At 39.2% G+C, this 21,828-nt stretch overlaps 1 protein-coding gene across 4 annotated transcripts in view; it reads right to left on the bottom strand.

Annotated features, from left to right (window-relative positions):
- LOC137376233 (GDNF-inducible zinc finger protein 1-like) overlaps positions 1–21,587 on the bottom strand; it is a 46,291-nt gene extending 24,704 nt beyond the window's left edge. The window contains exons 1-3 of one of the 4 annotated variants that reach the window (XM_068044378.1): positions 21,417–21,584; positions 16,213–16,297; positions 5,911–7,248 (exon numbers count right to left, since the gene is read on the bottom strand). In XM_068044378.1, coding sequence (XP_067900479.1) covers positions 5,911–7,247 — 1,337 coding nt within the window. In that variant the 5' untranslated portion in view covers position 7,248; positions 16,213–16,297; positions 21,417–21,584. Of the gene's footprint in view, positions 1–5,910; positions 7,249–16,212; positions 16,364–21,416 lie in introns of all 4 variants that reach the window. The other 3 variants (XM_068044377.1, XM_068044380.1, XM_068044379.1) reach the window with 3 other exon arrangements.
- Between the last annotated feature and the right edge of the window lie 241 nt (positions 21,588–21,828).

The raw sequence follows: 21,828 nt of genomic DNA on the forward strand, positions 1-21,828 counted from the left end.
CTTTGAAGAAATTCTGCAAAGATCCAGTGTGGGACAGCTAAAGTCCCTGCTGCTGCAAAACTCCTGAGAAGTTGGAAAAATCCTGTGATTCAAGTGTGTGCTGGCAGAAAACCCTAATGCCACATTTCTCCTGGAAAGCCTACTAGAATAATTCTCAACATTTCCAGAACGAACTGCTTCTGAAACAATCCCAGTGACCCGTCTCCGTATACCCGGATGCCAGACCAAACGAAGGGACACCTGACATCCTTCTATATCTTCTCTTTTCTCCATCAAGAATTAGCAAGTATTTGGCCAAAGTAGTCTTTGCCTTTTTTTGTAACAAACCTCTACAAAGAGAATTTCTGTATTTTTTCCCAGTGTGTGTGTGTGTGAGTGTAATTGGGGAATTTAAAAAGGGAACTTTCATATTTTAATCTGTGTGTTAATGCTTTGCTTCGTTACTGGTTAAGTCTTGTTTTATAATAAACTGATAATTTTGTTGGTTATTAAAGAAATGTGGTTGGTGTATTTTATTCTGGGATAAAAAATAGAGTATATGATTGGCTGTACCGGTAACCAGGTAAATATTTAAATATATGTTGTGACCTGTGGAGAAGGGGAACTAGAAAAGACAGGGCCCTTCTCCCGCCTCGGTCGTAACTATTATCAGTTATTACTGATCTAGAACTCATAGCTTAGTTTAAAGCGGCAAATGGAGGTCAGATTTCAGAGGTGTCCAGTCTTTGGTTGTTCCTATAAATGGGGAGCTGAAGTTAGATCCTCTGGTAATTTATGAAGTTACTATACTGCACTTTCTCTGTAAAGTTACAGATGTCCCAAATAAATCGAACACTTTAATCAATATTAAATATTGCTTTCATCTGTAATATCAGAATTTCCAAAAATAATTTTATAACTGAAGGCTTCAGAGCTCACTGTTTCTGCCAGATAGATGTCTGATTTTAAAGGAATTTTATGAATATCTTTTTCAGTTTTAATTATAACATTGTGCCTTTATTAATATTTTTAATTTTTCCTAGTGATATCCTGACAATATATCTTTTCCTCTTCGACCCAATGTAAAGCTATATTCCTTCCTTATCTCTTTCTCACCCCCCTCACCTGTTACAGGAAAAAAATTGCAATTCTGGAGATGTGATTTTGAACTAGAGTTGCGTAACCTTGCTTTGTCTTGGCAGCATAGGACTCGTGGATTAGGCATATGATAAGAACATTTTAATGAGACAAACTCTCTGTTGGAAACTGCTTACTTAGCAATTATTCTGCAGCACATTCTGTAGCATTCAGTCTCCTCTGTTATCCATCTATACCAGTTATTGATTAGGTGCCCAATGCAATTTTGATTAATCAGCCCAAAATAAAGCATAATTATCTTTATAGAATAAATAATGAACATATATTTTGATAAATAGACCAGCTTCCTGGTCGCTAACCTATCGTTGCTAAAAATATTAAAGTCCCAGCATATTACAGTCAAGTCCAATTATATGATCACCTAACATGTTTTTTTTTTAAAAAATGAAGCCTCAATTTCCTGATATGGTCAGCACAGTACTTGTTAATAGCTTTTCTGGTTAAATTAGGCAAATTTGGTTAAAAAAATTGAAAACAAAGAAACCTTATTTCTAATTAGTTTTTACTAGCGTATTTCTGGATTTTTAAAATGAATATTTATCAGCTTTAATGTAAAGTATTCCAGACAGACTATTAAAATAGTATGCTTAAGTACTAACCTATTTAGGTATATTACCAGCTTCTCAGTTTATAAAGTAGCACAAAATTTAACACTCTTACTCATCACTTGCAATATAAAGCTTGATTATGTCATTATTTTATTGCAGAAAACAACAGTGCACACGGTCTAAATTTTTTGAAACAAATAAAACCCAATATATATGTATATGTCAGGCCAGGTGTTGAAACCTGACGCTGTAATGCCTGAGACTAGTCAATATGGAATGGTGGACGACAGTTACATAATCTAGATAGACAACATGATACAATTCCCTGCGTTAAGCGGTATGAAGGACAGTTTTTTGTTATTTGCAGTTATTTCCCGATAATTTTCCAAATTTGAGATAATCTGAAGAGTTTGTTCAGATAACAACAGGATTAAAGCAGCTGTCATACTAGAAAGATCTCCAATAACAGTATTTGACTTCAGGACCTATTTCGACCATTTCTTCAAAAGAAACAGCGAATCTGTAGCTTTAGATTGGCCAGTCCCTATTTCAGATAAACATTACAACTATGCTGCAGATCCCAGATCTCAAGTAAGAGAGTAACTCAATGGGAGAACTGCTAGTCAATTAAATTTTCCAGATCAAAAATAAAATAGATCTGTGATAATGATTTTCATCTTCATCAAGTTAGTTCCAAAATATCTTAATATCATTCGCACACATTCCCTCTCCTTGACACTACATACTGTTAGGAAAAACAAATGTTAGCTTTTACTAAATGGCAGCGTTTTGCCTGGCTTCATTGGGATTACAAAAAATATATATAATCTATAACCGGAGCAAGGTCTGTAGACTGCTAGATATAATTACTGTTGAATAGGTTTGCCTAAATATGCATTTTTAGGTCTGGCTTTACTGCAAGATTAATAATACACCACCATGGATACTTAAAGTAAGCCCTTATTACCTATCTTGGAAATGACCAAAAATCAAATTTTTTTTTGGATTGGATTTTTTTTGATGGATTGAGTCTGTGAACTGCTTTGCCTAAGACATGCTTTTTTTAAATTAGCGAAGCAATCTTTGCTGAGTAAATTCATAAAATAGGTTTAGATGAAGGTTTTTCAGTCCATATAACCTCACATTCTAGGATACCATTACAGTTTTAAGGACAGATTATTGTCCAAAATGACTGTCTGCAGATGAGACCAAAATGGGTACTAACCAACGTGCAAAACGTAAAAGAGCTCAGCATAAACTGAAGCAATGGGCAGAGAGGTGGCAGATGGAGTTCAACACAGTTAAGCATGCACTCAAGATTAGGTAAAGGAGGAGTAATATGTGGCATATGTATTAAATGGAAAAGTATTTTGAGTAAAAGCAAGAGAGCTGGAAATTTTGGCAGATGTTCACAGTTAGTCAAGTCAGTAAATAAAATGGTTTGTGTATATTGGCCGAGTGGTTAACAGTGAGGTGGAGTGTCTTAGGTTACAGGAAGATATAGAAGGGATGGTCAAATGGGCAGAAAAATGGCAGATGGAATTTAACGCTGAAAAGTGTGAGGTGATACACTTTGGAAGGAGTAATGTGACACGGAAGTATTCAATGAATGGCCTGACACTGGGAAGTTCCGAGGAACAAAGGGACCTTGGAGTGTTTGTCCAGAGATCTCTGAAGGCAGAAGGGCAGGTTAATAGGGTGGTGAAAAAGGCATATGGGACACTTGCCTTTATCAATCAAGGCATAGATTACAAAAGCAGGGAGGTCATGTTGGAGTTGTAGAGAACTTTGGCAAGGCCACAGCTGGAGTACTGTGTGCAATTCTGGTCGCCACATTATAGGAAGGATGTGATTGCATTGGAGGGGGCGCAGAGGCGATTCACCAGGATGTTGCCTGGGATGGAACATTTAAGCTATGAAGAGAGGTTGGATAGGCTTGGGTTGTTTTCACTGGAGCAAAGAAGACTGAGGGGTGACCTGATCGAGGTGTACAAGATTATGAGGGTCATGGACAGGGTGGATAGGGAGCAGCTGTTCCCCTTAGTTGAAGGGTCAGTTACGAGGGGTCACACGTTTAAGATGAGATGCGGGAGGTTTAAGGGGGATTTGAGGAAGAACTTTTTTACCCAGAGGGTGGTGACGGTCTGGAATGCCCTGCCTGGGAGGGTGGTAGAGGCAGGTTGCCTCACATCATTTAAAAAGTACCTGGATAAGCACTTGGCACGTCATAACATTCAAGGCTATGGGCCAAGTGCTGGCAAATGGGATTAGGTAGACAGGTCAGGTGTTTTAATGTATCGGTGCAGACTCAATGGGCCGAAGGGCCTCTTCTGCACTGTATTATTCTGTGATTCTATAGCTAAGCATTCCTGTTAGTTAACTGGATTCAGCACTATTGGTTCTAGAATCACAATATGTAACCTAATGGGAGACTTGGATGGTTAGACTAAATGGACATGATCTTTTCCTATCCAAAACATTACAATGTTACCATTAGCCCTTGGTAAGGCAACATTCCTAAAGTGGCAGTATCAAGTCTGATGGATAGACAAATAACAGGACATTTCCAATGCTCACCAACAGGTTTTAAGATATTTTTAAACTATTATACGGTCATCTGTTCATAGCACACATGTCCAGTGTAGTCAACACCACCACCCAAAGTAAATTTACCTTCCTTCATTCAATTGACACCAGTGGAGGTCATTTTTTCCCCGCATTTCCATATCTGTAGCTGCCATTTCAACCTCCATCGTTCGACTTCTAAACATGCTTAACTGGCTCAGCGTGCTTAAGTAATGATGTAAAATTATATTATGACACTAGTATGATGTACCTTAGTGTTTCTTTTCTTACAAAGTAAAAACAGAATATGCTTCCATTCTTCTGTAGGACAATTGGAGGAGACAGATTCAGAAAACTGCCAGGACTCTATTTTGCAAATCGACCTCCAAAATGATACTAAAGGAGAGCGGAGGCATATAATAGTGTACAGACCTAGGTGAATGCTGAACAGTTGTAGATATATTGATGCTCTCCCAAAACCCAAGGTAAGTGTAACTCCCCTTACAATGGGCCGAATCTTGTTAGAAAAATAATGCTGTTGTTAACAACCCACAGTGTTATTAATGTGCAAATCAGCCAGCAAATGCATGGGATTAAGAGACATATTGTGAGTTGCAAATCTCCAGAACTTGCTGGTCCATTTGCACTGCTCTGTCATTTGATTCACACAAATGACATCTCACCCTTAGCCTCCCTGTTATTTTTAACAACTTGCGGGATTTGCATATTATTTGGCAATTAAACAAACCACAGAAAGCTAAGTTTGGTAATTAAGAACATAGGCACTTTTTTAATGCATGACAATTGTTAATGCAATGCCAATGAACCTCTCTGGGCCAGAAAGAACCCGGAACTAAACTGGGGAATTAACAGACAGCTCTGAAAACTCAGTTCATATTTTCTGCTAGAGCGTTCTTTCCTTGGCATGGTAACAGATATTCTCGCTGCTTTCTTACAAATTATTGTAATGAGATTTTCTTTCTGGTATCATAATAAACAAATATTGTGCAAAAGCATTATCAATTGTGAAAAGGTAATTTGTCTCCCGAGATTGAAAATATGTAACCATATGGATACTCTAAGACATAGAACATTTGTTCTCATTCATGAGCTAAAGCATGCTCTCAATATCTAGAATCCGCTGACAAATGTGCCAGGCATGGACTGATATATCAGTGCAATTTCAAATCCTACCATCAATTAAACACTAACTGATGGATCCTACTGAAAGAATAGATATACGGGTCCTCAAATGTACAGATTTCAGGAGAATTCTGAACTTTAAACTGTGGACATGGAGATATTGGTTTATTATTAGCTGCTATATACTTTGACGAGTAAAATACTGTAGATCCTGGAAATCTGGAATTAAAACAGAAAATGCTGGAAATACTCAGCAGATATTTGACAAAAGGCTGTCAACCTGAACTGTTAATTCTGATTCTCTCTCCACAGATGCTGCCTGACCGCCTGAGTATTTCCAGCATTCTCTGTTTTAATTTATGCTATATATTTTTCTAGCACTATTAGGAACACTATTTGATACTATTCTTGATTCGAACTTCCTTTGAAAAGATCCAGTCAGGGTGCTTTTGTATAATATAAAGAAACAGATCAGTTCAGAAAGTCAAACAGTCATATATACAGGAATTGATAATACCTTACGTGAGTGTTGTAAGCAGACCGCTGAGCAAAGCTTGCTGGACAACATTGGCATTTATATGGCTTTTCTCCTGTATGTGTTCTGATGTGAACTGTCAGTCCACATTTTGAACTAATAATTTTGTCACAATAAGGACATGTCTGTGGAGTCCTTCTCTTCTCATGCACTCTCCTAACATGGTCATTGATGTCCTTTTGCCGTTTAAATCGCTTGTCGCACAGTGAACATGCAAAGGGACGCTCAGTGTTGTGAACAGTCAGTCTGTGCTGTCTTAGGTTCTGATGATTGGAAAAGAGCTGAGAACACATACTACAGCTGTACTTTACCACGATAGTAATACCATGCTCAGCACTCATGTGAGTTTGATATGGTTTCAAGAATTGAAATATCTGGTGGCATTTGTCACATGTGTAACTCTGAGGCAAGCGTCTGGTTGTGCTCCTGGTCATTTTTTTCAGCTCATTACTATCTGAGCTTTCAGTCTCATCATGCATTCCATCTTCATCTTCCAGACAGTGCAATTTCTTGATCACAATTCGTGTTTCTGGGGAATCTGCCTGTATTATTGGATCAGTTTTAGAGTAATCTTTTTGACTAAGATCATCAGCATCTTCCGCATTCACCTCTTCTGTGGTATAGGTAGTTGATTTAACCATTCCTGTGCTCGGATCAATGACAGTGATTGACTCAGTGGCTTCTTTTACACTTCCCTGCTGCGTGCAGTGTTCTGCCTGTGGCTGGTTGGTTTCAAAGGTTTTCTTTTTTGGTACTTTATCCCAAAGTCTGTTTTTCATTGGTGCAGCAACAATCCTGGATGAACTTTCCATCTCCTGGCTATCCAGATGCTGTGAGTGCATCTTATTCCAATCACTTCCAGATTTACCAGCAAGTTGATACTCTTGGCAAACTTGCTCCTTCACATCTGGGCTTTGCCTTGATAGTTTGACCTTCAGGTGCTCGCAGGCTTCCACAAGATCCTTACATTCTAATTTTTCAGCAACGTTCTGCATCCGATATACTTTCTGGGGCTCAATTTCCATTTTTGCTGTGTATACAAACTCCAAAAAGGAGGTAAAATCCTCAGTGTAAATATCTTGCAAGGTGATTGCAGATTCCTTTCTTTCAGACAGTTCATCCCTTAGGAATATTTCTCTGAAGTAATTGCTAGAGGCAGCCAGCACTGCTCTGTGTGCAGCAAACTCTTCTTGAACCCCAAGGTACTCTGTATGGACAGTCACATCACATAGATGGCCAAATTGATAGAAAGAATGCAGTGCACTCAGAAGATTGGAAGCAGCAGCCTTTGATTCCATGGTAACTCTGTATGGATCCATCCTTTTGGAATAAGAACAGGAAAATATAACAATGAAATAAAACACAGGACATTTATATATACTATCCTAACATTCTATCAATGACTATTCTGTTAAACAAAGGGGTAAATAACAGTCATTTTTGAGTGCATTCTTTATTCAAGGGTCAATAATTCCACTTCCAAATCCAGAACTTAATGTTGTTAGTGAACTTAGATCTGAAAAATTTCTATGACTATTTTCTTTTCCCCTGTGATCTTCATATATTTCTTGGATGAGAAAACATCTGGAACCCTGCTCCAAGCCTCCATTCATGATGTTCTATAACCAGCCAATATGAGTTGCACTATTGAGTCCAGAATGACAGGTCCTATGATCTTCCCATCATCAGTCGCTTTTGGAGCAAAAGATAATTTTTACTGTATTTATAGTCCAGAAGTTTCCAAACTTCAAAGTATTAACTTTCTAAAAATAATGTAAAACTACAAGGTAAGGTGCGCAAGACTAGAATTCCTTTAGAAATCTATATTATCCTCTTGTGAATGCAAGCGGATATGGAAATGTGTTGGATTAGTTGATCTCAAATGGGGCAGTGAGGAACCATTTCAATTAGCCTCAGTTTCCCCATCCTAGCAATGGAAAATAAAATAGGTAGAGTTCCAGCTGCTAATCATTATCCAGTCACTGCTATTGGAAACTATGTGTATATGGACATTAGGTTGCCCCAATAATTTGATATATTGTAAATAACTGAGAACCAGATGGATGCAAGATCCAACAGCCACGTTTTTTTCCTCATCTTTGAGAAGTGAGTTGTAGTGTTCGAAAAAAGGCACAAGATCACCACTACCTGTCATACAAGCATGTAAAAGATATGTTTTTTTTTAAATATAAGAAAACACTAAAGGAAGACATACACAGAAACATCATGGCATTCTTCACATAAAAGGAATGTTTGAGAGTGCTTTGAGGTCAACAATGATCAGCTAAAAAGGAGGAACTTTGGCATAGCAAGTTGAAAAATTGATTGCAAAAAGACTTGCATGCCTATTGACCATTGCATGACTTCTGGACATCCCACAGTGCTTCACAGCCAATTAAATACTTTTGAAGTCTAGTCACTGTAATGTAGGAAATGTGGCAGCTAATTTGTGCACAGCAAGATCCCACAAACAGTAACGTGATGATGACCAAATAATGTTTGGGAGATGTTGGTGAAGCTCAGTTGTTTCGGGTCTTAAGTAGCCTAACCAGAAGCCAGTAATTACAATGGGCCAACTCCCCTACTCTTAATAGTGCCATGGGATCTTTTACATCCACATCCGACAGCACAGCAGTCCCTCAGTACGGCACCGGAGTATCTGCTTAGATTTTGAACTCAAGTCTCTGGAGTGACACCTGAACTCACAACCTTCTGACTCAGAGATGAGAACGCTACCACTGAGCAAGAGGTGACACACGATTGAGGAGATGACTTTTTGGAGGCTTTTGAGAGGCAGCAAGGTGAACTAGTTTTGGGAAATATTAGCTAGTAACTCCGACATATACAGAGGTACACATACAAGATGCCTGCTCTTCCTGTCTCCACAGAAATGAAACTACTGAAAAGCTTTCTTACTCCTTTTGAACGACCAGCATCCACCTGCAGTACTTCTGTGGAATGAGAAGGCGACTTCCACTGAGCGGAACATGTGGCTGCAAGCTTCACCAATTTGATGACTAATTTCAACTGGATCCTACAAGAGGTGTTAAGACCCCAATTTGCATTGCAAGGTGCTAACTGTAATTTCAAGCAGACACCCTACAGAGCTAATTTGGCAACCACTGCATTTTTGGAGGCAATCAGGTACAGGAGGTTGTGCCCAAAATTCATCCTAACATTGACTTTAATGCTCAAAAAATGAGTGCAATGATGTTCAATGTCTTCCCCAGGGAATACAGAAGTTACTGCCTAGTGATTAATTCGGTGTTCAGAATATGATACAGGAGTTTATATCAAATCAGTTTCAACAGTAGAAAGTCAATGCACAATTGTAGGAATAAATATCAAAAAGGGCAATGTGCTTTCATTGTAATTTTCATTAAGATTATGCAAATATGGCTTAACAAGTTAAGCCTTGTAATCAACATTTACTTGGAAACTGTCCAATAAACAGAAGCCCTTCCTAATTTTTGCAACAGTTCTTCAATAACGAACTTCAGAAGTCTTAATAATTTTGTACAGATTAAAGACATAATGAAGATACATTTTTTCTGGCACCAAGACTCCAGCGTAATATCCCAGTGCTAAAACTTCAATGTTTCAAATCAATAGAGTTGTTTTACTAATTACATAAAACTGCAAACTGTCGATGCCTCTTGTATAAAAAGTTGAAAGACGTGCATTAGTATCTCTATTTCCATCTCTTTGCTTTCGTATGTCTCCGAAATTCTCTTTATGACACTCCTACATTTGTCTCTTTGTCATTTTCCCTTTCTTTTTGAATATCTGGAACATTTCACACACTTTCTAGCGTATAGCACACCATTTCTGTCCACAAATCCATCTTTGAGTCATGCCATTTTATATCAACATTCAACACTTAAATCAATACGCAAATATTTATAATGGGTAAACTCTTCATAAAAGACTTGCATTTTATAGCACTTTTCACAAGCACCAGATGTCCCAAAGCATTTTACAACCAATGAAATACACTTGAAGTGTAGTCACTGTAGGAAACGCAGCAGCTAATTTGTGCACAACAAATTCCCACCAATGTGATAATAACCAGATAATCGGTTTTATGTAACGTTGATTGAGGAATAAATATTGGCCAGGAAAACAGTGATGACTCCCCTGTTCTTCTTTGAAATAGTGCCAAATGATCTTTTATGGCCATCTGACAGGGCAGATGGGGTCTTGATTTAACGCCTCATTCGAAAGACAGCACCTCTGATAGTACAGCACTCCCTCAGTACTGTACTGGAGTGTCAGCCTAAATTTCTGTGCTCAACTCTCCGGAGTGGGATTTGAACCCACAACCTTGTGACCAGAGGTGAGAGTGCTACCAAATGAGCCCTGGCTGACAGATGTAACCAGTCTCTGTATAAACATTTTGCCATATTTTGATGAACCAATAGAATCATGCAGGTCTTTTGAAAAAAACATTCACCATCTTATTACAGTAACAGAAATTTATAATATCCAGAATAAAGTTTTAAACAGAATAATATATTTCACAATAACAATTACATTTACCCACAGAATTGGTCACCTGGCTTTTAATACCTTCATTGAAGCTTTTACTTCAAGGTCTCAGCCTCTCTCTAAAGCCTGAGCATCACTATTTTTTAAGATCACTCCAGTTGGACAAGCTTTCAACCACATCTGTGCATGCTGAGTATATGCAATTTGCCTGCATATAATTTATGTATCAGCATGAGATGATGACCTGTGTGGATTTAGAGTTTCTTAATTTTCCCCAAAAACCTCCAAATAGAATTCTTAAAACTTTATTTCAGGCAACTGAAAACACCTATTAAATTTACCAATTGCATTTTTATGGAATGAATTCCACAGGTAGACACCTCCTGTAATTATAATTTCTTTTAAGAATAGAGTTCCTTTTTAGTCACTTGCTTATTTCTGCAAAATGCAGTTAAAAATGTTTTCTAATCCATATTTGAGGTTAAGGGAACTTTTTATACAAAAAGTTGGAACCTAAATTATGAACTTGAGCGTTTTATCAGATCATTTTTGTTCACATAAATTTATATTTATTAAAGACTTTATACACTAGCCAACTCACCATTAGTGCATTAATGGGCAAATTTTCCATTCCTATTGGATGCCAAGAATTGAAGTTTTTACTTGACGGCCTCAGCATCCTTCAAAAGGGTAGGCTTGGACTTAATATTTTTGTCCAGAGTGGTGACGCTGTCAGCTGAAAGCAGATCACGTAGACTGAGCACACAGAGTGTGCACGTTTTCCTAAGATGTGCTAGTTGCATTTAACCTAGCAAGTAATTCAATACTTCTTTTGGCTACTTTTGGAAATTAATTTAAGGAAAGCTTGAGGGGAAATTTCAAAGGCTTGTGTGCAGGTAAAATTTATGTTGATTTTTTTTAAACCAATGAGGTTTTGTATGTATTGTGTCTACGTTTGAGAGTGAGTGTGAGCAAAAGTGACAGGCTGCATTGATTAAAGTTGCAGCAGGTGATAAATTCCAGAAAACTCAATAACTGAGACACGAAAAGGAATAGGCAGTAATAAAAACAGAAACAGCTGAAAATACTCAACAGGACGGGCAGCATCTGTGGAAAGATAAATAGAATAAATGTTTCAGCTTGATGATCTTTTGCCAGATAGACAGTACCTTTCCTCAATCTTTGAGATTGTTAAAATAAATCAGTTGAACTTTGAAAGCAAACAAAGCCTTTTTCATCTGTTTTGTTGATAGAAGATATAAACATTCTAACTACTGAAATGTGTCAGAAAGCATGTCTTTTCTTTAGTTCTACAGGTTGAATTTTGCAAGCAAAAAAGCCTTAAAACTATCACCAGTGGTTTGATAGAAAATATAAACTTTGCAATTATTGACCTTCCCTCCCTGACTCCAGCAATCCTCCCCTAAGTCCTCTTCAATCCCCAACCTCCAGATTTCCTCGAGTTCCCTCCAACTACTCTCTGCACATTCCACAAGGACTGCCATCATTGAAGGTAGCAGGACAGGTTGAGAGAGCGGTTTATAAAGCATACAGTATCCTGGGCTTTATTAATAGGGGCATAGAGAACAAGAGCAAGGAAGTTATGTTGAACTTATATAAGACATTAGTTTAGCCTCAGCTGGAGTATTGCGTCCAGTTCTGGACCTTGGACTTTAGGAAAGACGTGACAGAAAAGATTCACGAGAATGGTTCCAGGGATGAGGAACTTCAATTATGAAGATAGATTGGAGAAGTCAGGAATGTTTTCCTTGGGAGAAGAGAAGGCTGAAAGGTGATTTGAAGTATTCAAAATCATGAGGGGTCCGGACAGAGTAGATAGGGAGAAACTATTCTCACTCGTGAAAGGATCGAAAACGAGATGGCACAGATTTAAAGTAATGGGTAAGAGAAGCAAAAGCGACACGGGGAAAAACTTCTTCATGGAACGAGTGGTTAAGATCTGGAATGCGCTGCCTGACTGTATGGTGGAGGCAGGTTCAATTGAAGCATTCAAAAGGAAATTAGACTGTTATATGAAAAGGAAGAATGTGCAGGGTTATGGGGAGAAGACGGGGGAGTGGCACTAAGTGAACTGTTCTTCTGGAGAGCCGGTGTGAACATGATAGGCCGAATGGCCTCCTTCTGCAGTGTAACAATTCTGTGATTCTGTGAATTCTCCAGCCTGACCCTTTGCTCCCACCCCTGCAAAATGAAATTAGACCCATCTTAAAGTTCTCCTGGAACAAAATGCAATTACACTGATATTCTAGACCTCCGTATCAGCCATCACTTAATAACCAAGAGATGCAGCCCTCCCCACTCCAACCCATTGTCAGCCTCCAAAAGTATCAGTCCCTCCTACAATGAGTCCCAAGTCCTCTTTCTCAACAGCCCACAATGAAGCACATTTTCAGCAGCCTCTCTTTATGCCAACATATGACGTCTCTTATATTTTTGCATAATCTAGACCATAAAAAGACATGGTGAGTTCATCGCCAGAGGAAATTGTACAAGAGCCACAGAGTAACAATGGAAACATTGTTACTGGACAGGAGAGAGAAAAATACAGATAGAGAATAAATGCAGTGGAAGGATATAGACAGTGAAGGCCTGCTATCCAACCCGAACGCGACGGGACCCGACGATGTGTGTCAGGTCCGGGTCAGGTCGCGCTTCCGGGTCCAGCATTCAGGCTCGGGTCGGGCCGGATCAAACACGCTCTATCACCACCTCAGGTAAGTGACTCTAACGTTAATTAACTTTTTGGTCTTTAAAGGTGGTTTTGTTATAGTTTTAAGCTTGTGCAGGTAAGGAACAAAGTGAAAAATGGAAGGTAGGTTAACTGACGGTCAGGTCGGGCGCGGGAAAAAATGGAAGGACTGGGGCCGGGTTGGGCCGGGTCTCATTTGCAGACCCAAGCAGGCCTTTAGTAGACAGAGTGACAGGAAGAAACAAAAAGTTTTACAGGCAGAGATAAAACTTCTTTTTAATTCCCTGAGCAATGCCCATAGGAGATATCAATACATTGTATGTTATGTTCCTTTTATAAAATAGCATCTCCTTCTGCCCATCATGAGCAATAACACAAAAAGCTCAATAGTTTTAGTTAAATACAAGACACTAATGTAAAACTATCAAATGTTTAATTTTAAGTGTACTAATATAAAACAAAAATAATTTTGTAATATATTTCTATTTTCATATCACATAACAAAAATGTTAACATATAGACCTAGAAGACAAGAAAATATGTTGCAGTACAGTGTGTATGGAGGTGGTTGGCAGGAAAGAGAGCAAAAGGAAGAGAGAGAAATTCCTCATGTATTTTAATTCACTATCTACATTGAGGAAAAACAAACTGGAGAAGCATTAGAATGATCAAATTCAGTGGTTTATTTTGCAAAATCATCAAATGTTAATGAATCATTTACTTGTAACACAGTAAAAGCAAAATTCAAAACAGTTCACATGGTTACTTGAAAGGAGGAAGGAAACTGCAATCAGTGTTTTATGTTCTCAAGGCATCCCAAATGCTTTACAACCAACTGACTGTTTTTGAAGCAAATACAGCAGCCAATTTGCATAAAGTCCCACGAATGGCAAATGAATGATAAGGTAATGTGTTTTTGATGTTTTGGTTTGAGGGAGGAATTTGGCTGGGACAACATGGCATGGGAACATTTACATCCAGCTGAGCAGGCACTGGAGATTAGGTTTGTAGTATTCTCTCAGCAGAGCACTGAAACATCAGCCCAGATTACGTGCTTAAGTGTGCAGCTGGACTTGAATGCACAAATTTTTGATTCAAAAGGTGAGAACAAAGAACAGTACAGCACAGGAACAGGCCATTCGGCCCTCCAAGCCTGCGCCGATCTTGATGCCTGCCTAAACTAACACCTTCTGCACTTCCGGGGCCCATATCCCTCTATTCCCTTCCTATTCATGTACCTGTCAAGTTGTCTCTTAAACGTCGCTATCGTATCTGCTTCCACCACCTCCCCTGGCAGCAAGTTCCAGGCACTCACCACCCTCTGTGTAAAAAAACTTGCCTCGCACATCCCCTCTAAAAATTGCCCCTCGCACCTTAAACCTATGTCCCCTGACTCTTCCACCCTGGGAAAAAGCTTCTGACTATCCACTCTGTCCATGCCGCTCATAACTTTGTAAACCTCTATCATGTCGCCCCTCCACCTCCGTCGTTCCAGTGAAAACAATCCAAGTTTTTCCAACCTCTCCTCATAGCTAATGCTCTCCAGACCAGGCAACATCCCAGTAAACCTCTTCTGTACCCTCTCCAAAGCCTCCACGTCCTTCTGGTAGTGTGGCGACCAGAATTGCACGCAATATTCTAAGTGTGGCCTAACTAAGGTTCTGTACAGCTGCAACATGACTTGCCAATTTTTATACTCTATGCCCCGACCGATGAAGGCAAGCATGCTGTATGCCTTCTTGACTACCTTATCCACCTGCGTTGCCACTTTCAGTGACCTGTGGACCTGTATGCCCAGATCTCTCTGCCTGTCAATACTCCTAAGGGTTCTGCCATTTACTGTATACCTCCCACCTGCATTAGACCTTCCAAAATGCATTACCTCATTTGTCCGGTTTGAACTCCATCTGCCATTTCTCCGCCCGAGTCTCCAACCGATCTATATCCTGCTGTATCCTGTGACAATCCTCACCATTATCCGCAACTCCACCAACCTTTGTGTCGTCCACAAACTTACTAATCAGACCAGCTACATTTTCCTCCAAATCATTTATATATACTACAAACAGCAAAGGTCCCAGCACTGATCCCTGCGGAACACCACTAGTCACATCCCTCCATTCAGAAAAACACCCATCCACTGCTACCCTCTGTCTTCTATGACCGAGCCAGTTCTGTATCCATCTTGCCAGCTCACCTCTGATCCCATGTGACTTCACCTTTTGTACCAGTCTGCCATGAGGGACCTTGTCAAAGGTGAGAAAGAGAGTGCGAGCAATTCAGCCATGCTGGCAATAGTAAATCAAATTTACATGAAAATTTATACAATTTAAATTTTTTTCTCTATGGCCTGAATCTCCACAGGTTCTGCCTCAAGATCAAAATGACATATCAGTTATAGTGGTACTCTAGGCTCTTTGTTTGACAAGTCTGATCATCAACTGAGCTTTCCCTGACAATCTCCTTGCATTGTACTGAAGGTCCTAGTTGGGCACACACCAGCATAATCAACAGACTGACTACAAAGTAAACCTGTTTGGCTATCTGGGTACTTTTGAGATGCACTGAATTTGATTTCAAGCAGTGGCATAAAGTAGCATTCAGGGTGCTGCCTCAGTTACAAAGTCCTGAGTCTCAATGTGCTCCTCTATCAGGATCTTGTTGTGGAACAGCATTGTTGAGTTGACTTTAACACTGACCCCTTTGGCTGATATGTCATTCTCACTTGGAAGTGACTGTGGAGGTTCTTGGTCTTGGAGAGGTCTTCCTCCAAAGGTGTGAATTCTGTTGCACTTTAGATTTGCCGTTAGCCCCTTTTCTTCTTTTCACGAACAACTTTTCTCACCAGATCATAATGTAAATCAATCTGTGAAGATATGAAAGCTGAAATACTGAATTTATGTTGATAAAAAGATCTGTGAACCTTTCTGATCTAAAAAGCAATTTATTTATAGGTTGATAAGTTAGGTTGACAATGAACATTGTATCTTCAGATTAATTCTCTAAGGTGATAAGTCATTTGTATAAAATTATATGCCTTAAATGCGTAGATGAAAACGTGTATTATGTATTGAAAATTAACTTACCAGATACAAATGAGTTATGTATTTGAATCTTTTCCTTTCTAATAAAGCTGAAGTTATCCTCCTTTCAGCAGCTGGTAAGATTGTCCTAAGGGCATAGCAGTGGAGTCTTTTATCACTGTGTGCCACCTCCAGATCACTTCAATTCAGCAACCTTTTACAGGTTAAAATTCATAAAATTAAACAATTTTGTTATTTTGTAAATTCCTGTTCTTAAGTTAGATATTTTGTTGAACAGCACCTTTTGCCTAAGCTTCAACGTGAAGAGGCAAGCTGTTACAACCGACTAAATTATCTGTTGTTCCTTTTTAATTGGGAATACACTGTCCTTCAGTGAGAGCACAAACATTGCACCCCTGAGGCTATGCACCTCCTTTGATCTACTTTCAGGACATCATGAAAACTCCCCACTCTTCAAAAAGTGCCACAGAATCATTTACATTCACCTGAGCAGGCAAAATGAGCCTCGGCTGAACAATGCAGTTTTGAACGATCTTTTAGCATCTTCTTGGAAAAGCGGCCATGAGAGAACGAACATATGCCAGGGCCAAATTGCTCCAAGTTCTCTGGGTTTATGCAAGTAGGATGGGTCCATATAGGGAAACAGATTTCACTCAACTCTACATCAGGCAAACAGAAAATCTAAGTATATGGATTTCGCAGAAGTTTGATTTTGATCCTTATGTATACTGATGAGTTTCCATGTTTGGCAGATACTAAAGAGAGAGAGCTGTGTGGCATCAGCAGGATATTGTACCATTCAGCAGAGCTGAGATAAGAAACTTAAGGGTTAGAGATCAAACCAGCACCAATCTAGTACCACACAATGCAACATATGCCATTTTTAATCTTCATGTTAAAAGTTCTTTTGCTAAAAGTTAGAATTTTGTTTAAAAAAAACTAACTTCCGTTTGCAAAGTTATTTTGGTTACTTTCATTGCAAATTAAAGCAACTTGTTAACCAGTGCTTTATTTCTAATTAAGTACAGTTTAAATAATTATTTATGGACAGTTATTGCCAGCTGTAAATTACAACTAAAGTAAGAAAGATATTATAGATATACCAGGTCAATATATGGTTACAATTACTGCCAAAGAGGTCTAACAGTCCCTTAGGAAGAAACATCCCCCATTTTTTCAAACAAGCAGATCAGATGAGAAGCAATCCTGGAAAGCAAATCAAAAAGGCTCTCAGGCAATACACACATTATCCTGCCAGTACACAGTGGATCACAGTATTTCACACAAGTATAAACATAATCTACAGCAGTGGCAGAGCAAAGAACTCCAAGTTTTACTTTTTAAGCAACGGCTCTCAAAAGACGTGACCAATCTGTTTTTTCTTACCTAGCACTTTTAGTACCTAAAGAGACTAAAACATATCTGTCAAAAATAAAGGCACTTCAAAAATGTATCACTAATTTGATCAAATGAATAGATCTCTCCCCTTTAAGTTTTCTACTGACAATTTCAGCACTTAGATGGTCAAATGTCTTTGGTGCCAATGCATACAATTTTCAGAACCAAGGTGACATTGCTGGCACCCAGTCAGAGAGTATACCAATTTAACTCAGCCAAAGAGCCAGTAGTGACTAGCTGAAATTCCAGATAGCAACTCAAAAAGAAAGGTATATTAACAATTGAAATGTGAACGGGGTCTGGTGAAAGGAGACAGAGTAAGCCAATAGGGACTAAACTCAAGCCTAAAAAGGATGATGTCATAGTAACTGAAATGTTCTTTTCACAGGTGCCGGTGCCATCTCTGAACAGCTCTACTTCTGCGCTTTAACAGTTTCTAAAATTAACACATTTGTTCTCAGCACCTGTTAGAGAAAATCAACTAGAAGTTTTAGAAAAAGATTGAAACAGCTTGATTTTATTTACTGCCCCTAGAATTGTGTTCAACACTTTGGTGAATCATTGCCTTTTACTTCAATATTTTGGTATGATCCAGCACCATGATTTATCTTTGTCTTTTACATTGCCAATTTTTGATAGCTTTTGATACATTTCTAAAAATATACCATGAACATAACTTTGCTGATCATATAATCCTCTATGCTGTAATTGGTAACATTCTCCAAGAATATTTCTCCATTAAATCAAGGGCTTCCCAGGGCTCTGTCCTCTTCCACTCTGTTTCTTCTCCATACAAATGGCCTCCTAAATATAAATTGCAACCTTATAAATTCTTTTATTGATGGTTCCACTCTACAATCATCAATTTACTTCATATTATAAGCCCTTACTGTACACAACCTGCACTCCTCTTGCAGTGTAATAGTTGAATCACTACATAGAATCTCAGAAGTTTACAGTAGAGCAGGTTGTCATTTGGCCTATTGTGTCTGTGCTGAATTTATGTTAGAGCAATCTGAATCTAATCCCACTTCTCAGTCTCTCCCAAAGCGCTGTGGCTTCATCAATTTCAAATGTTTATTTACTCTTCCCTTAAAAGATTAATCCATGCCCTTTGACCCCCAGCTGAAAAATATGTTTTTAGGTTCTTCAAAAAGGACCTTATGTCATTTCATCCAACAGCTGCTACCTTTTATAGCTACAACCTTAATTTATAAAGAATCCTTGCCTCAGACTTCCAATGGAACTCAAATTTTCTTGGCTCCGCATCAATAACTCAAGTGCAGACCTGATCAATTCTTGAATTTGCAACCCCTCGCTGGGGAGATCCCAATATTTCACACACCACAGGACAGATAAGAGAAAAGGCTTCTGCCTGAAAGATGACTCCCTCTTCATCTCTCGCCTTCAACTTCTCTTTTTCCCTTCTCTCTTTTGCAAACTCTGTTTCTATTTTATTGGAACCACTATGATCAGTGTTCCTTGGAGCCTTCCTTCTAAGTTGTAAATATGTCATCCTACATGCTCCTCTTCATCCCTATATCCTGTGTTGAAATCAAAGTTTATTATACACTCTTCTACTGTAATGCATTTGTTCCTCGGTCCTCAAAAGTGTGAAACCTATCTCCATAGATCATGCTTTCCTTTTGCAACTTACAGACTCATATAGAAATAGAGAAATTGCTGAGAACATGAAACAGATCAGGAAGCATCTGTAAAGAGAAAAGTCGAGATGTTTCAAGCGCATGCTCTGATAACATCTGAAATATTATAATCTATCTTTTCTCTTTAAAGGCAGTGACTAAACTTCTGTGCTTCTACAACATTTTTAGTTTTTTATTTCAGATTTGCAGTTTTCATTTTTATTTGTACTTTTAAAACTCCAGTTTGGCATCACTTAAACATTACTTTCTGATTTACCTCATCTTTTACTCTGATCTGCACTGTAGTTTCTTGTAGAAGAATAAGTTAATAAAACAAAAACCTGAGACTCATTCATCAGATTAAAAAAACTGAAAGAAAAAATAGTGGTTTTAATAATTAAATTTATGAATACACTTCTACTTTGGATGGAATGCAATTTAACAGGTAGGAAATGTCAAAATTAAATTTACAAAAACTTTCTATATTCAGTAATTTTCTCTGTTCAAAATTGATTTATCCAATAATGTGAATTAAACATTATAAATAACAATGAAAATTTGATGGTAAACATTGAAATCAGATAACAGAGTCATACTTCACACTACCCATTTGAAAACAGCTTTGTCAGGTAAGATTTTACAAATTACCATAATTATTACTCGGATGCAGTTTACTGCTTTTTGTTGATTGGACTCACAGGTGCTACTGTGAGCTAAGTGGCGACAGCCACAAAACAATACAGCAGAAATGTGGGTAGATTTTGAGGACTAACACTCCAATATTTGAAATTCCTTTTCTTTCTGAAAAGGAGATTTGAAAGCAGGATTCAGCTTATAAACATGTACACAAAAATGGAAAACTAAGGCTAGCAAATTCCTCATCACTTACACAAATTTCTAAAACCCATTACTGCTAGAGTTACATGGCAATTTTCCCTTCTTGGCAACATAAATTTTTATAAAAACAAAGTTCTGAAATTATACAGCAAGTCAGTTTCTATGCCAGATGTGTAGTAGTGTAGTGGACCACAGGCCTGTTCAAATCCCACCAAGACAGTTTGCAAATCTGAATTCAGTTAACAAAAAAAACAAACTGGAAATAAAGAGTTGTATCAGTAAAAAAGTGATTATAAAGCTGTCAAATTGTCATAAAAACCCAACTGGTTCACTAATGTCCTTTCGGGAATGAAATCTTCTGCCATTACTTGGTCTAGCCTAAATGCGACTCCACTCCCACACGAACATAGATGGCTCTTAACTCTACGCAATCTAGCAAGATACTCAAGGTATATTAACCGCTACTACCGAAGCAAAACAAAACAGAAAATGCTGGAAATACTCTGCAGGTCTGGCAGCATCTGTGGAGAGAGAAAAAGAGAGTTAATGTCTCAGGTCTGTGACTAATGAAATGTCATGAACCTGAAACGTTAACTCTGTTTTTCTCTCCCTCCACGGATGCTGCCAGACATGCAGAGTATTTCCAGCATTTTCTATTATATTAACCGCTACAGGTGTACCAAACCGCTGTAAAGTATGTGTGATACAAGGTCTGCAGTGATTTTAAGGGGAAAGCCCACAAGGCAACAAGGTTAGGGCAGTAAATGGCAGCCTTACCAGCAACACCTACGAGGATTTTTTTAAAAAGCAAAATCAAGAGATCAGTTTGTTTTTAATAGTCACCAGCCCTCGGCATTATTATCGACCTGTCCTTTCTCAGGTCAGGTGATGATTTCCAACAACTTTTTAAAAAAGTATTTGCTCTTAATCTGTACAAATATGATGCTGGCTGAAAGGTTTAGCCTCAGCTCCGCCTCCACAAGTTGAGCAGCTGGATCCTTAGTTGCACTCGGACTAGGAAAGGGCAGTTCAATAATGTCTGGGGATAGACAACTCTTTGCTAAAGCAGTGCTGATTGAAGATGACCAAAAAGTGATGTTCTCGATTAACGAAATACTCGTTCTTGTGGGCGTTGCTGGCGTTTACCACCTATTGCTGGTTGCCTTTCTTTTTAAATCAGCCCCAAACCCTCCAACTGGACAAAGGCCAGTACCTGGTCATCACAGGCTTCTCGCTCTCCAGCCCAACACGGGATCTCTCCAGCAACCCCCACCCACCAAACCCCCTGGCCGGGGTGCACAGGCTCCCATCCCCGATTCCCCCCACATTCAGCGGCTCAAAAACCACGACTTCTTCCTACAAACTGACCTGCTTTCCGGGGCTCGGCCTGTGCAGGGGGGAATAGATGTTTCAGAAGCCGGGGCTCTCGGTCGCCAATCGGGCAGCTACGGCCCTCCCTCGGCGCACGCGCACTCGGCTCCGCTCCACAACAGGGGAAAAAACGGCCGCGCCTCGCGCTCCCGGCACCTGCGCGCGCCGGTGAAGGGGGCGGGACACAGAACACGCGCGCGCCGGGGGTTGGAGAGGGCGGGGCCAGATCGCCAGCCGAAGAGGCCCTGCCCAAGTACGCATGCGCGCCACCCCACGGGCGTCGGAATGATGCTCATGGGGGTTGGGGGGAGGCGGGGCCAGTCTCACCAATCCTGGAGCAACGTATTCCAGGAGGATTCATCACGTGACCAAGTGTGCGCCCGCCCACAGACTTCCTTCCCTCCATTGG

This window comes from Heterodontus francisci, chromosome 13 (assembly GCF_036365525.1).
Source record: "Heterodontus francisci isolate sHetFra1 chromosome 13, sHetFra1.hap1, whole genome shotgun sequence".
NCBI classification, from domain to species: Eukaryota; Metazoa; Chordata; class Chondrichthyes; order Heterodontiformes; family Heterodontidae; genus Heterodontus; species Heterodontus francisci.